The sequence below is a fragment of the Nansenia antarctica genome (genome assembly GCF_963989245.1).
Source record: "Nansenia antarctica genome assembly, chromosome: 20".
NCBI classification, from domain to species: Eukaryota; Metazoa; Chordata; class Actinopteri; order Argentiniformes; family Microstomatidae; genus Nansenia; species Nansenia antarctica.
The window spans coordinates 19,226,171-19,240,881 of NC_137693.1; the positions used below are offsets into that span (position 1 = coordinate 19,226,171).

At 43.1% G+C, this 14,711-nt stretch overlaps 2 protein-coding genes and 1 long non-coding RNA gene across 3 annotated transcripts; 2 read left to right on the top strand and 1 right to left on the bottom strand.

The window, feature by feature from the left end:
• Positions 1-29: 29 nt before the first annotated feature.
• On the bottom strand, positions 30-7,123 carry LOC308174415 (UDP-glucuronosyltransferase 1-2-like; the record flags this gene model as incomplete). Its single annotated transcript, XM_080549494.1, has 3 exons — positions 30-1,274; positions 4,610-4,855; positions 7,061-7,123. The coding sequence occupies 3 exons, from the start codon at positions 7,121-7,123 to the stop codon at positions 30-32; spliced, it is 1,554 nt and encodes a 517-aa protein (XP_080405620.1).
• A 24-nt stretch (positions 7,124-7,147) lies between these two features.
• On the top strand, positions 7,148-8,838 carry LOC308174416 (monocyte to macrophage differentiation factor-like; the record flags this gene model as incomplete). Its single annotated transcript, XM_080549495.1, has 4 exons — positions 7,148-7,159; positions 8,029-8,110; positions 8,256-8,416; positions 8,745-8,838. The coding sequence occupies exons 2-4, from the start codon at positions 8,033-8,035 to the stop codon at positions 8,836-8,838; spliced, it is 333 nt and encodes a 110-aa protein (XP_080405621.1). The 5' UTR covers positions 7,148-7,159; positions 8,029-8,032.
• Positions 8,839-8,903: 65 nt separating this feature from the next.
• Positions 8,904-10,015, top strand: LOC308174991. Its single transcript, XR_013937937.1, has 3 exons — positions 8,904-9,032; positions 9,229-9,298; positions 9,817-10,015. It is a non-coding gene; the product is annotated as an uncharacterized lncRNA (long non-coding RNA).
• Positions 10,016-14,711: the final 4,696 nt, after the last annotated feature.

The window sequence follows — 14,711 nt, forward strand, 5'->3', positions numbered from 1 at the left end:
TGGCTGTGTTCCATCTACAGAATCAGAACTCATTCCACCTTGGTCTTCCTCTTGGAGCTCCTGCAGCACAGCAGGCTGCAGATCGAGACCGAGGCCCAGAGAAGGCCCCCGCCGAGGGCAAGGAGCAGCGCTGACACGTCCAGGCTGTGGTAGGAGTACCAGGGCAGGCTGTAGGCCTCAGTGCGCAGGTGGGCTGCTCCTTTGTTTCTCATAACGTACTCGATCCAGAAGGTGGCGCTCGCCAATGGGGACAGGGGATGGTCACGATGCAGGCGGGAGAGCCTCTGCATACTGAGGTGGTAGGAGGGCTTCTCCAGGACATCCCTCAGGGCCCCCACGAAGCCCTCTGTGGTGAGAGTGGCTGCCTCCAGCACCCGGGCTGCCCCCCTCACTTGCAGCCGGAGGACGTTGTCAAACTGGTCGAAGATGAGCGGGAGGCCCAGCACAGGGACCCCATGGTAGATGGCCTCATACAGGCCGTTGGTGCCTCCGTGGGCCACAAAGGCTCGGGTCTTGGGGTGTCCCAGGAGGTCGTTCTGGGGGAGCCAGTCCAGCAGCAGGGTGTTGTTCCCCAGTGAGGAAGGCCTCTGGCCCAGGTACCTCCACACCACCCTCTGGGGCAGCTGAGAGAAGGCTGCAGCGATGGCCTCAGTCATCTCCCTGGGCAGAGTGGACACCAGCGTCCCCAGGGACATGACCACCACCCCATGCTCCCCAGAGCCCTCCATGAAGGCCTCCAGTTCAGCAGGGAGAGGTTGGGCTGGGCGGCACTGGAACCCCCCAATGTAGACCACGTTAGGCATGGTAGGACGCGGGAACTCAAAGACAAAGTCCACGCGCATCAGCCAGACGTCAGCCGAGCGCTGCATGGAGAGCAGGTCGGCGCCGACTGGGAAGTGGCGCTGGAGCAGGTCGGCGTAGAGCGGCAGGATGACCAGGTGCTCCTGGAGGAGGCTGGCCATGTAGCGTAGGAGGTTCTCCGTCCTCTGCAGGAAGTCCATCCGGTCGTGGAACAGGGAGTTGTACATGGGCACGTAGGAGGGCGGCGTGGGGGCGATGGTCATGTGAGCTTCGCCCGCGTTGAGCCAGCGTACGTTATAGACCATGGGCAGGCCCAGATACTGGGCGAGGAGGACCCCTGCGGGGAAAGCAGGGTCAGTGAGCATCACGTCAAAGTCAGAGGCTTTCAGTTTGGCCACGAGGGAGGACTCCTCCAGAATGGCAGAGATCGAATTACCGCGGCTGCTGGCACCAGACTTGCCCTCCAATGGATCCTCGTTAAAGGATTTAAAGTGTACTCATTCCAATTACAGGGCCTCGAAAGAGTCCTGTATTGTTATTTTTCGTCACTACCTCCCCGAGTCGGGAGTGGGTAATTTGCGCGCCTGCTGCCTTCCTTGGATGTGGTAGCCGTTTCTCAGGCTCCCTCTCCGGAATCGAACCCTGATTCCCCGTTACCCGTGGTCACCATGGTAGGCACAGAAAGTACCATCGAAAGTTGATAGGGCAGACATTCGAATGAGACGTCACCGCCACGGAGGGCGCGCGATCGGCTCGAGGTTATCTAGAGTCGCCAAAGCGGCCGGGGCACCCGGGGGCACCCCGCATGGGTTTTGGGTCTGATAAATGCACGCATCCCCGGAGGTCAGCGCTCGTTTGCATGTATTAGCTCTAGAATTGCCACAGTTATCCAAGTAACGTTGGAGCGATCAAATGAACCATAACTGATTTAATGAGCCATTCGCAGTTTCACTGTACCGGCCGTGTGTACTTAGACTTGCATGGCTTAATCTGTCTGTGGGTTGAGCCAGCAGCAGCGGAAGGTCTCCCCTAGGATAGGGTTGTACGGCAAAGGTTTCTGTTGATTTGTGAACTCTGGCTTCCTAACAGACATGACCGTCTCCTCAAAGAAGACTAAAAAGGTACGGTGGTTTCGTTTTTTCTCTCCTTTTTTCAGATTCAAAGTCAAATGACAAACTGCTTCACATATCCACACAGAAATCCAAAAAACTACAGTCGTAAAAACATCAGTAGTATAAAGGTAGTAATGTATAAAGGTAGTAATGTATAAAGGTAGTAATGTAACATCAGTAGTATAAAGGTAGTAATGTATAAAGGTAGTAATGTAACATCAGTGGTATAAAGGTAGTAATGTAACATCAGTAGTATAAAGGTAGTAATGTATAAAGGTAGTAATGTATAAAGGTAGTAATGTAACATCAGTAGTATAAAGGTAGTAATGTATAAAGGTAGTAATGTAACATCAGTGGTATAAAGGTAGTAATGTATAAAGGTAGTAATGTAACATCAGTAGTATAAAGGTAGTAATGTATAAAGGTAGTAATGTAACATCAGTGGTATAAAGGTAGTAATGTAACATCAGTAGTATAAAGGTAGTAATGAAACATTTTTACAGAAAAATCTAATTCTTACTGAGGAAAAAGTTTGGCTGAAATAACCTCAATTACACGTTTCCTATAACTGTCTAGTAGTCTCTGACATTGACTGGGAGAACGTTTTTCCCACACCTCAATTCAGAATTCTTTCAGCTGTGTCATGTTTGAGGGGTTTCCTGCAGCACAGCCTGTTTCAAACCACTCCACAGCATCTCAATAGGATTAAGATCCAGGCTTTCACTTGGCATTTCTTTCTTTTGAGCCATTCCTTGGTGGATTTACTGGAATGCTTTGGGTCATTGTCATGTTACATGGTCAGCGTCAGAGTAGAATCATTTTACTGTGTCCGCTGTGGTGAGTTTCACTTATTAGAAACACAGCACGAGTGTACGATTAATGTCGAGGCAACACATAAACACACACACACACACACACACACACACACACACACACACCAGTTATACTATAAAGCGACATAGATGAATAGCATTGAGAAACCAAAACACTGGTGTGTTATTCAGGATGATGTGTCACACCAGTCCGGTTGTGAAAAAGCCCCTAACCTACAGTGTTACACTGTACTGTATCATACAGGCAATCCTCCAGAGGCCTCTGCATGGGCATATTTTTAACACATTAGCTAGTGTTTTGAATGTTCTTAAGTTACAGCTGCTGCTTCACGCCAAATAAGAGTAGTCAGAGATGAACACAAGTTGACACTGATGACAGCACTCCATATTAGATTTTGGGTAACTGCCAGATATGTGGTTGCTAAACAAACTGTCAGCAGAGGGGCATGGTTTTCATCAAAGCAAGACATAACCACATATTTTCTGGGCAATATTTCATGAACGCGTCATGTTCCCCACACAGCGAATTGAATAATTTGTCCATTATATAAATTTCCTGTCTCAGCGAATGTCCTGTCATTGTTAATCACACTAAATAGCATAATCACTTCTGCCAATTCTGCCCATCAGAAGTACGCGCAACAGACACACACACACAGACACACACACACACACACACACACACACGCATATTTGCAATTCAAGCAGACTGTTCAAGCAGCTGTCAGCTGTCTCTGTCCTGTGTGTCTACCCAAAATGTAACCAGCTATGCTATCAAAAAGTTAGCAATTCAACAGTGCAGGTGGCGGTTTGAGGACCTTGACCTCGACCTTGACCTTGAGGAGTGAGCTCTACCATCTCAACACGGTTACACTCACTCCATCACAGCAAACCCAGCTGTTGAGCTGAGCCCAACTGCATATGTTGGTAATGGCTCCAATAAAACAGAGGTCAAGTTGTCAACAGCAGACATTCTCTCTGTTCCACAGTCTGTGGTGTCAGTAAATCTAAAAATATCATTCATAAAAAAGGATTGTTTGACTCAGGGCTGAGCCCTAAATGGCTATAGTCCATGATGCACAGCAGAAGCAGATCTGCTTTGATCTCTATGCGGATCATATAGCACTCACAAATGACCCACGTCTGTGCTGTGATGCATAGATGTATTTCTGACTCCTCAGTGTCTGAACATGGCCATATTCAGCCCTCCATACTCAGATGAAAACATATACTGTAATGTGCTGCTGAGATCAGGTCTAGGGCAGCACATACTAACTCTGACCATGTTAGTTGACCCTGGTATGTGGCTTGGAAAATAAGACCTGAATGAGCCTCCCTAAGGTTGTTCAAAGGACTTCCTTAGTGGAGCCCTGCCACTGCATGTGACATTTCACCATCCCAAATTAGAGTCTTTACTGTGGAGACATTTCAGCAGATTAAATCAGGCTACACAAAATGCTGATGTGAGCCAACAGATGAGGCCTCTCATACTGTTGGTGTTAACTCTTGGCTTTTAAAGCACCCTTAAAAATATTTAGAATCTAATGAAATACTTCAAATATACTCAATGACAGTTTAATTTGCTCATATCACAGTCAGTCTGTGTCCAGGCGGTCAGCCCTTGGCCCTCCTCCTCTGGCGTTCGTCACCCATCTCCTGCATTCTCCTCTCCAGCAGACTCTCCTCCACGCTCAGCAGACTCTCCTCCAGGCCCACCAGCCTCTCCTCCAGGCCCACCAGCCTCTCCTCCAGGCCCACCAGCCTCTCCTCCACGCTCAGCAGACTCTCCTCCAGGCCCACCAGCCTCTCCTCCAGGCCCACCAGCCTCTCCTCCGGGCCCATCAGCCTCTCCTCCAGGCCCACCAGCCTCTCCTGCAGGCCCACCAGCCGCTCCTCCAGGCCCACCAGCCTCTCCTCCAGGCCCACCAGCCGCTCCTGCAGGCCCACCAGCCACTCCTGCAGGCCCACCAGCCTCTCCTCCAGGCCCACCAGCCTCTCCTCCACGCTCAGCAGACTCTCCTGCAGGCTCTCCAGATGACTCTCCGTTGCCAATTTGTGTACTGCAATTTCTCCAACATTTATTTGAGTGTGTTGGGCCCATTTTAGCCACTGTTTCTGGGGTTCTAAAGAGTCTCATAACCACTTTCCATTTGAATTCTCTCCATGTATTTGAATTGGTCACTAAATGTGCTTCAGTGCATATTTCCTCCCATATGTCCTGTGATATGTCAGTGTTCATTTCAGTTTCCCATCTCTCTTTCCTCTGTAGTGTATTATTCAAATCCATGGATAGAAACCTTTGGTAAAGGTCACCTATAATTTTCTTATTCTCGTTTCCTTTTTGCAGCTTTATCAAGAACTCTTCGATTTCAGTGGGCTCCAAGACTTTATTCCATTCTCTATGTTTCGTTAGGAAGCTTCTTAATTGTAGATATCTGAAAAAGTCTGTGTTAGGGAGCCTAAATTCCTCTCTTAACTGTTCAAATGATTTAAGGCTACCGTCTTTATGGAGTTGGTGTAAGTTAGTAAGTCCATGATCCGACCAATTTCTAAACCCTATATCTGTATTGGAGGGTTCGACATTTTTCATAAGACCAATATTGGATAATGCTGAGATTGCTTTAGGTAAGCCAAATGAGAGTTTTATTTTCCTCCAAATCTTTAGTGTGACTCTGGTCCATTCACCTAGTTGAGTTTCCTTTAGAGGGACATCTATGAAAGGCAAGGTCTGTAAGGGCATCGAACATAAACTTTTTTCAATGTTGAGCCATCGTGTATATGAAGAGTCTTGGATCCATGCTGTTAGAGGCTTTAGCTGGGCCGCCCAGAAGTAGTATCTTAGGTTTGGGAGTTTCAGCCCACCATATGGTTTAGATCAGGGGTGCTCACACTTTTTGGAACCAAGATCTACTTTTCAAGTAGCCAGTCTGCCAAGATCTACTAGTCTAGTTTCAACATCGCAAACGTACATGCACGTACTACAAACACACACACACACACACACACACACACACACACACACACACAGTTCCCAGCCTGCATAGTAAACTCACAATACACTTTCCCTCTCTCTGTCACACAGCCACAGGAGAAGACCATCACAAACCCTCCCTCTTTGCTATTCTCGCTCACACACACACACACACACACACACACACACACACACACACACACACACACATTTGCCAGTCTGCATAGGGAGCCATAGCACAAACCCTCCCTCTCTCTCCCCCTCTCTCTCCCTCTCTCTCTCACTCTCTTACACACACACACTCACTTTCTCTCACTCACACACTGACAGCCAGTCTGCAGTACCATAGCCAACTACTGATCCAACAAACAGAAAAGTAAACCAGATACAAAACAGGTAGTTAACTAGTTTGAAAGGAGGAAATAAATGCATTTCTCTACCTTAGTGGGAGACCTGGCACTGGGAGGAGGCAGCTAGTTTCTAATAGTCAGGGCTGTAGGAGCTGGTTGCAAGGTGTCATCAGCCACTGTGGATCTGTCATCGAAAAGGCAATCTGCAGCCTCGAGAAACTTTTTTCACAATTTCGCCGTCTTTGAATGACTTCTTGTGTTTAACAAGAACGTGACTGACGCGATAAGAAGCTATCGTTGCAGCCGTACGTTTTCGCTCTTTTGCCACATTTCCCTTCTTCGAAATAGCCATCGTAGATCTGCAGATCAGACAGACGCACTTCCAATATCACATCGTGTAAAAAAAGTCTGGATGGAAGTTATACGTTATTGGTTTCTTACTTGGTCCAGCTTCCCCACTCATTTGTATAGCCTTTATTTAGTATTATATAGTAAATAGTAGAAATTGGAAGGCTAACTAGGTAATTAGTCTCGCCGGTATTTTGTATTTTGTAGTTGGTGCTGTTGACTGCGCATGCGTGGTGAACCGCGTGTTAGGTGTAGGTGAAAAGATCAGATCTCAGACTGGCTTACCTGTACGTCAATCAAGTGTTCAATGCCATGCGATCTACCCATACTACCTTTGCGATCCGACGTATTGGGCACCCCTGATGTACATGAATGAAGAGTGGGCAAAAAAGAGAAGGAACAGAAACCAATGACAGAATTAAGCCATTGATAGAATTAAAGAGACAGAATCATATCGGATAGTTTATGGGGGAGAGGAGGGGCTGGGGGTGTTGTGGGGTGGTGCCACCAAAAGGACACATTGTCCTTCAAACTGTTGGGTGAGGGATTGAGATAAGGGGGGGGGGGGGGGGTCTGGGTGCTTCCAGAGGGGGGGGAGGTTGGAGGGGGGTGGGGTTGGGAGAATCACAGTGGCCCTTGCCGGGCCTCGTATTTGGCCACAATGTTCTTGGTGCGACCCAGCTCCTTCCACAAGTCTGCCACCTCCATGCGCAGCGCCGAGTTCTAGGTGAACAGCTTTCAAAGGTGGGTGAATTACATGAGTCTTTCAGCGTACAGAATGTACAGTCAGACACGGCATATCCTCTGGTTGACAGCTCAGCTAGCCATGTTCATGTTTGTACAATGAATTGCGCATTGTTAGCGGTACTCTCTTCATGTGTGGTGGCAATGTAGATAACTGTAACTGATCTCAAATCAGTAACATTCCTGTCATCAATAGATGAATTGTTGTTCAATTGAAAGAAGCAAGCGCCTAGCTTTACTGGAAGGTTTCCTCTTCACCAGGAAATGCAGCAGCTAGCTGGCATACATATTGATACACTTTCACCAGTGAAAGTAGCCATAATGATCATATTATAGCATGTTTCTTTTATGAGAGACCAGAGACACATGGTGTGCGAGAGGAACAACCAAATGTCCTTTCCTCCTGCCAATTAGCTTAACAATGTCTTTTTCCTAAGGATCTTTCCTAAGGGAACACCAGGGCGGCGTGCTGCAATATTGCAGAATAGGAAGAGCAGTGTCATTATGTTGGAGTGTATTCATGTGCATCATCCATTACATTTGTACAGGTTTTGGGGCCAGTGGCCCCAATGAATATGATGACATATCAGCATCCCTCTCCATCACTAGGGAAAACATCCCACTTACCGGCTGAACTAGTATCTCACTGGGACTGTTTATTTCAAGTTGTGCTTAAAATATATTTTTTCCTGACAAATATGTCAGATGTTTTGTCATGAATTGTTTTCCTGAACTTGCTTGCTTGTGAAAGCTCTCCTGGTTGGGGAAAAGGCTACGCTCAGCTCACTGCTTTTGAACTAACCCAGTTAGCGGTGACAGAGGATGGTCCTACCTGCCCCAGTAACACTGACTCTCATTGTATGTTTCAGGTTTATGAACAGGCGGGCTACTGCTAACTGCCGCTACCAGCCTACCCGCTATGAGCATGCTGCTAACTGCTACACTCATGCGGTGAGGAGGGTCCGATGGTTCATGTCCACAGCATCTTTATTTCTCAAACCGAGACCTTAAATGGAGAGCTTTTACTGTTCTATCTGTATGTGAATAGCGCTGAGATTGGCTAATGTCGCTCCGTCCTCTTTCTCTGTCTGTGCAGCTCCTCATCGTGCCAGCGTTTGTGGGCATGGCACTGCTGTACCGGCTCTCAGACGACCGCTGGGAGAAGATCGCAGCCTGGGTGTACGGCATGGGCCTGTGTGCCCTCTTCCTGGTCTCCACTGTGTTTCACATCATCACCTGGAAGAAGAGCCACATGAGGTGAGGAGGAGTTATATTACACGCCACGCCACACCACACCACTGTGGACTCTGAGGATTGTGCGTTGTAAGGGCTCTATGGTATACCATGGCTTGAATTCATCACTACTCTAACACACCCTCAATACTTATGATCCAGGAATCCAAGGCATTGTCTGGAGGGCAGCCGTTTTAAAGTCTCAGGAAGGCAGTGGCAACACTACTTACCCACCAAATACACATTGAATACAAAATACACAATACACACACCAAAGACACAACATCACATTTGTTGGAAGTTGGAAGAAGTTGAAAAAAAAAACGGCTTTGCATTTTTGTTTTGATTTCAGGTCCGTGGAGCACTGCTTCCATATGTGTGACAGAGTAGTCATCTACTTCTTCATTGCCGCTTCCTACATACCTTGGTACGGTACAAGCAGTTGATGTATTTTCATGTGAGTGTGTTCTGTGTACAATCTGTTTCCGTTAGGGTTTGAATGAACCCATGAGGCTAAATGTTGTCTTCTTCATGTCAGGTTGAATCTGCGTGAGCTTGGCCCACTCGCAGCTCACATGCGCTGGTTTGTCTGGCTGATGGCTGTGGCAGGAACCGTATATGTTTTCAAGTACCATGAGAAGTGAGTTAAATAATCTTTTGCATTTGAGTTTATTCTACAGTATAATATGTACAGTATGCTAGATGAATGATATTATAGCATACCAATTCAGTTGAGTATAATTTCAAGTTCTTGTGATTAAGTAGTCAGAGCGGTTTGAAATGCATCTCTAAGTGGAATATTCTGTGTGTGTCTGTGTGTGTGTTTTTTGTCATAGGTACAAAGTCGTTGAGCTCGCCTTCTATTTGATGATGGGTTTTTTCCCTGCGTCCGTTATGACATCAATGGTAACGTACTCAATTTGACATAGTGTGTCTCTACTGAGTATAATCCTCTCACTCCCCACCCACATTCACAGCCTCAGACACGGTCAGGCTTACATTTGCTTTTGTTTGTTTCCTTGGACACCAGCATGTTAAAACTGTCCAGCAGATACACATGGCCAACTTTGTACATCTTGAAATAGGCCTAATACTATAAGGAAATGATATGGTCCTGACTGTATATTGTTTTTACCTGTTCCACTTTTTTATGCTGTGTCATCTTTTGGAGAAAAAATTTTTTAGCTTCCAAATGTCATTGCATAGCATCATGTGGGTGGACTTGGTGTACTTTAATCCTCCAGAGAATTAGTAACCTCCTCTGTGACCCAAAGTGCACTTCAGCTGTGCAATCTCTGTTGCCCCCTTGTGGTTGTAATGTGGAGTCCAATGGTTATTTGAGGCACACAATGGGTGTACATTGATGTACTATGTATTTATGTCCCTTCGTTTCTCTCTCTCTCTCCTTTTTTCTCTCTCTGTAGAACAACACGGAGGGACTTCACGAGTTGGCCTGTGGGGGACTCATCTATTGCCTGGGTGTATTTTTCTTCAAATCGGATGGGGTCATCCCGTTTGCTCATGCCATCTGGCATGTGTTTGTGGCTCTGGCTGCTGCCGTGCACTACTACGCCATCTGGAAATACCTCTACAGGAGTCCTCCGGCTGACGCCATCCGTGATGCCTGAGGCCTGCAGCGTGAAGCCACCCTCAAGACATGGTGCCCCATGGAGATTAAACAATTCACTTCTCCAAGATAAGATCTTTGTTGAAAAAATCAATAAAGCCATAAAAGAATACATAGAGATAAATGACAATGGAGATACTAATCCAACTATTATATGGGAGGGCCTTAAAGCGGTACTACGAGGACAGATAATATCATATTGTGCATGGAAGAAAAGACAAACACAACAAAAACAGAAAATACTTGAACAACAAATACAACACTTGGAAGACAAATTAAAAAATACAAATGAAATAATAGTAAAAAATGAATTAAAAAAGAAGTATAAGGAGTTGGATAAAATCCGTACAGAGGAAGTGGAGAAATTAATGACATACACCAAACAGAAATATTACGATGGAGGACCTAAGTCTTTAAAACTCCTAGCATATCGACTTAAGACACAGACTAAAAAAGCACACATTTCGAAATTGAAGACTGTAGAAGGCTCTGGAACAATAACGGAAAAGGATAAAATAGCTGAAGAATTCGTAAAATATTATGAGAACCTTTATAAAAACACAGGAAACATTGACCTGGGACTAATGAAAGACTTCTTACATAAGTTAAACTTAAAGCAAGTAACAAGATCAAAAAATGAACAGCTCATTAAGGACATCACAGTAAATGAAATACAACAACAAATAAATAATCTTAAAATGGGGAAAACACCAGGTGATGATGGATATACTAATGAATTTTATAAAACTTTTCAAAAACAATTGATACCACTACTATTACAAGCATATAAGTTTGTATTACAAACGGGAAATTGGGCAACTACTTGGAACTCATCTATAATAACGGTTATACATAAAGAAGGTAAGGACGCTACTGAATGTTCGTCTTACAGGCCAATATCACTACTGAATACGGACCATAAAATAGTAACAGCCATTATTGCCAATAGGTTAAAGGACATCGTGCCAGATATAATAGACAGCGACCAATGTGGTTTTATACCAGGTAGGCTGTTGTCAGATAATATAAGGAGGACGTTAAATATAATGGACTACGCACAAAACAATGGTGCAAACCTTCTACTCTTAACACTGGATGCAGAAAAAGCATTTGACAGAGTGCTATGGCCATTCATGTTTGAAATTGTAAGAAGCTTTGGATTTCATGAGAATTTTAATAAATGGCTTCAAGGAATGTATAAAAATCCAGTGTCAAGAGTAAAAGTAAATGGCACAATATCCAGAAGATTTCCAATCTATAAAGGTACAAGACAAGGAGACCCACTCTCAGCAGTTATATTTGCTATATGCATGGAAGGACTAGCAGAAAGTATAAGGAAAAATAATACCATCAAAGGCATAACGATAAAAGAGGAACAGCACAAACTGGCATTATATGCAGATGACGTGGTTGTTTATTTAACATCACCAGCCCAATCCTTACCAAGCCTAATGGAAGCAATTACAGAATATAGTAAACACTCTGGTTATAAACTAAATGAAAGTAAGTGTGAAGTATTAACAATTGGAGAACAGATAGATTCGGAAATTAAGGAAAAATACAAGTTGAAATGGGATGCAAAGAAAATCAAATATTTAGGAATCTACCTCACTGGAGATATAACAACATTATACACCGACAATTATCAAGCCCTTGAAAATAAAATACGAGAAGATCTTAATAGATGGAAGATAACACCTGAATCCTTAATGAGTAGAGTAGAAAGCGTCAAAATGATGATCCTCCCACAGTTTCTGTTTTTATTTCAAACATTACCAGTTCCCATTCCACAGCGTAGCTTCAAAAAATGGAATACAATGCTCTCAAATTTCATTTGGAACTACAAAAGTAAACGGAAAAAACTTAGTATACTAACTCAAACCAGAGAAAAAGGAGGGTTTAATTTCCCTGATCTAAAGTCCTATTTCCATGCAACTCAAATAGATACAATAATGAAATGGATGAATAACTTGGTTCAAACCAAATGGAAAGACATAGAAAAACAAGCAATATCAATATCAATAGGAACACTACCTTTTCTGAGTCTAAAGGATATTCAAAAATATAGTGGAAATAACAGATGCATAGAAAATACCCTCAAAAATTGGAAAACTATTCGTAAAATGTATAAATGTGATGACAAATGTATTTATTTGAGAGAGATAGCCAGTGACCCAGACTTTTTACCTAATAAAACAGACAAAATATTAGAAGAATGGGCTAGGAAGGGACTACAGGTGTACTCACAGATGGTTACAAATGACATGATAGACTCATTTGAAACCTTAGTTAATACATTTAATATAAGTAATAGCCATTTTTTTAAGTACTTACAAATTAGAAGCTACCTTATAACACAGCAGAGGAGACAGGAACAAAGATCACATATACTAATGGAATATCTGATCAAAAATAGAAACAGTGAAAAGACAAAAATCTCAAAAATTTACAAAATCATGCAAGAAATCAAGATACAAGAAGATAACACTAAAGAAAAATGGGAAAACGAATTAGCAATAACAATTACGGATGACGATTGGAAAGAAGCATGCAAAAGAATATTTAAGACAACACAATCAAAATTCTGGAAAGAATTTGCTTGGAAAATAAATATGAAGATCTTCCTAACACCGAAAATGTTGTCAAAATATAGGCCAACAGGCAATGCAGAATGCTGGAGGAAATGTACGGAACGAGAAGCCAATCACACACACATTTTTGTGTGTGTGGGAGGCAGTTCAAGTAAAAATAAAAAATACATTTACCTTACAAAATCCTATACATCCAGTCAATATTATACTCGGTCTTATTCCATTAGATATATACAGAGAGGGAGATAAATATTTGTACACCATACTACGTATCGCGGCTTTAAAGCAAATCACACGTAAATGGTTGGACTTAAACCCACCATCTGTTAATAATTGGAAAAAAACTGTTGAAGAGATAAAAGAAATGGAAAGAATTACTTGCAAAGTGGGAGGCCGTGAAGAGCAATTCACTATGAACTGGAGTAAATGGACCGAATGAATGAGTAGGAAGGAAGCCCCCCCCCCCCCCCCCCCCCTCCCCGATCCCACCCCCTCCCTTTGTCTCTTACTTTTCTATTTCTATCCCTATAATTTCTCTCTTCTTTTTCTATATTTTCTCTCTAGTCTCTATTCTTTATTTTCTTTATTTCTTGTTCTCTTTATAAAAAATAAAAAAACAAACAAAAATGATGCAGGATGAACTTAAACAAGTGAAGAAAACTTGTAAAGTGTGTGAAATGAACTTGGGAAATGTAATGTAAAGTCCTGCAATAAAGTATATTAAAAAAAAAGACATGGTGCCCCTTTGTGCCTCTCAACAGAGGCACCTGCACATTACTCTCTCAACTGCCCACCGAGGCTGCAGCAACAGCCGAAAAGTTTACGAAAACGACCATGTATTGTTTACTGTTTTCTAACCAGGCGGGGAACAGATTTTCAGTATCTCCCCCCGACTGTGTACAAACGTCGATCAAAGGCTACTTGTAATGCTGTTTTGTACAACTTTTGTTCAATTGGAACCAAAAAGCCCTGAAGTAACAAGCTACTTTTGACTCCCTGTTTTTTCCAATTGTGCTTATCTTCTGCACGTTCATGAATATTCGTGCAGTATTTGATATCAGGCTTTTGTATTACTTGAGAGAGTTCAGTCACATTCCATAGTTGTTATGTCATTTGTGTAGTGATTTTTTGTCAGTCATTGTTTTGCCATTGATTTGGAGCAGTTGGCATTAATTTTAGCGGATGGTTTTTCACTATGAAGTCAATTTGCACTGTACACAAAATACAGATTCAGACATTTGTTGTCTAATGTAAATTGTCTGTATTTTTAACCCGTATCCAAGTGCAGTCTTATTTTTTGGACACTCTTTGGTATACAAAGGACCACAGAACCATTTGACATTCACAATTCAGTGAATAACTACTGGGTTCGTGTCTGTTCTGATTTTGGGGTTTGCATTTCAATGCATTTAATAGTACCCATGTGTAGGTGGAGGCTTGACATAAAATGAGATAAATGAGATTTGTCAGCATTGCCATTGAAATAATGTGCTTGTTGCACTAAGCCTCCGGAAAGATCCAGTATCTCCAGTACATGTGAGATGTACATCTGTACGCATAATCACTGCAGCCTCTGTTGATGCAGTATTGAAAGATTGGTGCAGCACTTTTTTCTGAAAGCCTGTGAATACTGGAATGTTCTTTGCACAGACTTTAATGATATTTATCTTTTTTGTTTTCATCTTCATCTGTTGCTAATGGGCAATTCAGAGTTGTGTGTTTCAAGATCCTTCCTTTTGTTCAACTAGTATTTGACATAATTATTAGTTGGGCAATTAGGAAGACCAGATGTAATGTTTTCTGAATTTATGGAAAGAAATCATCCCATCATCATCATCATCATCAGGTAACAACAAACGATTGTTTGTTGGTTCATTAAATTCCCATGTTTATCTTGCAATTGACAACACACAATGTCTGAAACATATCTTCTCCAAATATTCCTTGTGTGAAAATGCTACAGCCCATAGTAGGAATAAACGTATCTCTGTTTCTCCTGGATATCTTTTGTAGCTAAGTGGAGATAAGGATGATTTTGAAGTCATTGGTTATTCTGAAATGTTTTGATCCCTTACCACAATGTTTTGTAACGTTTGTACAG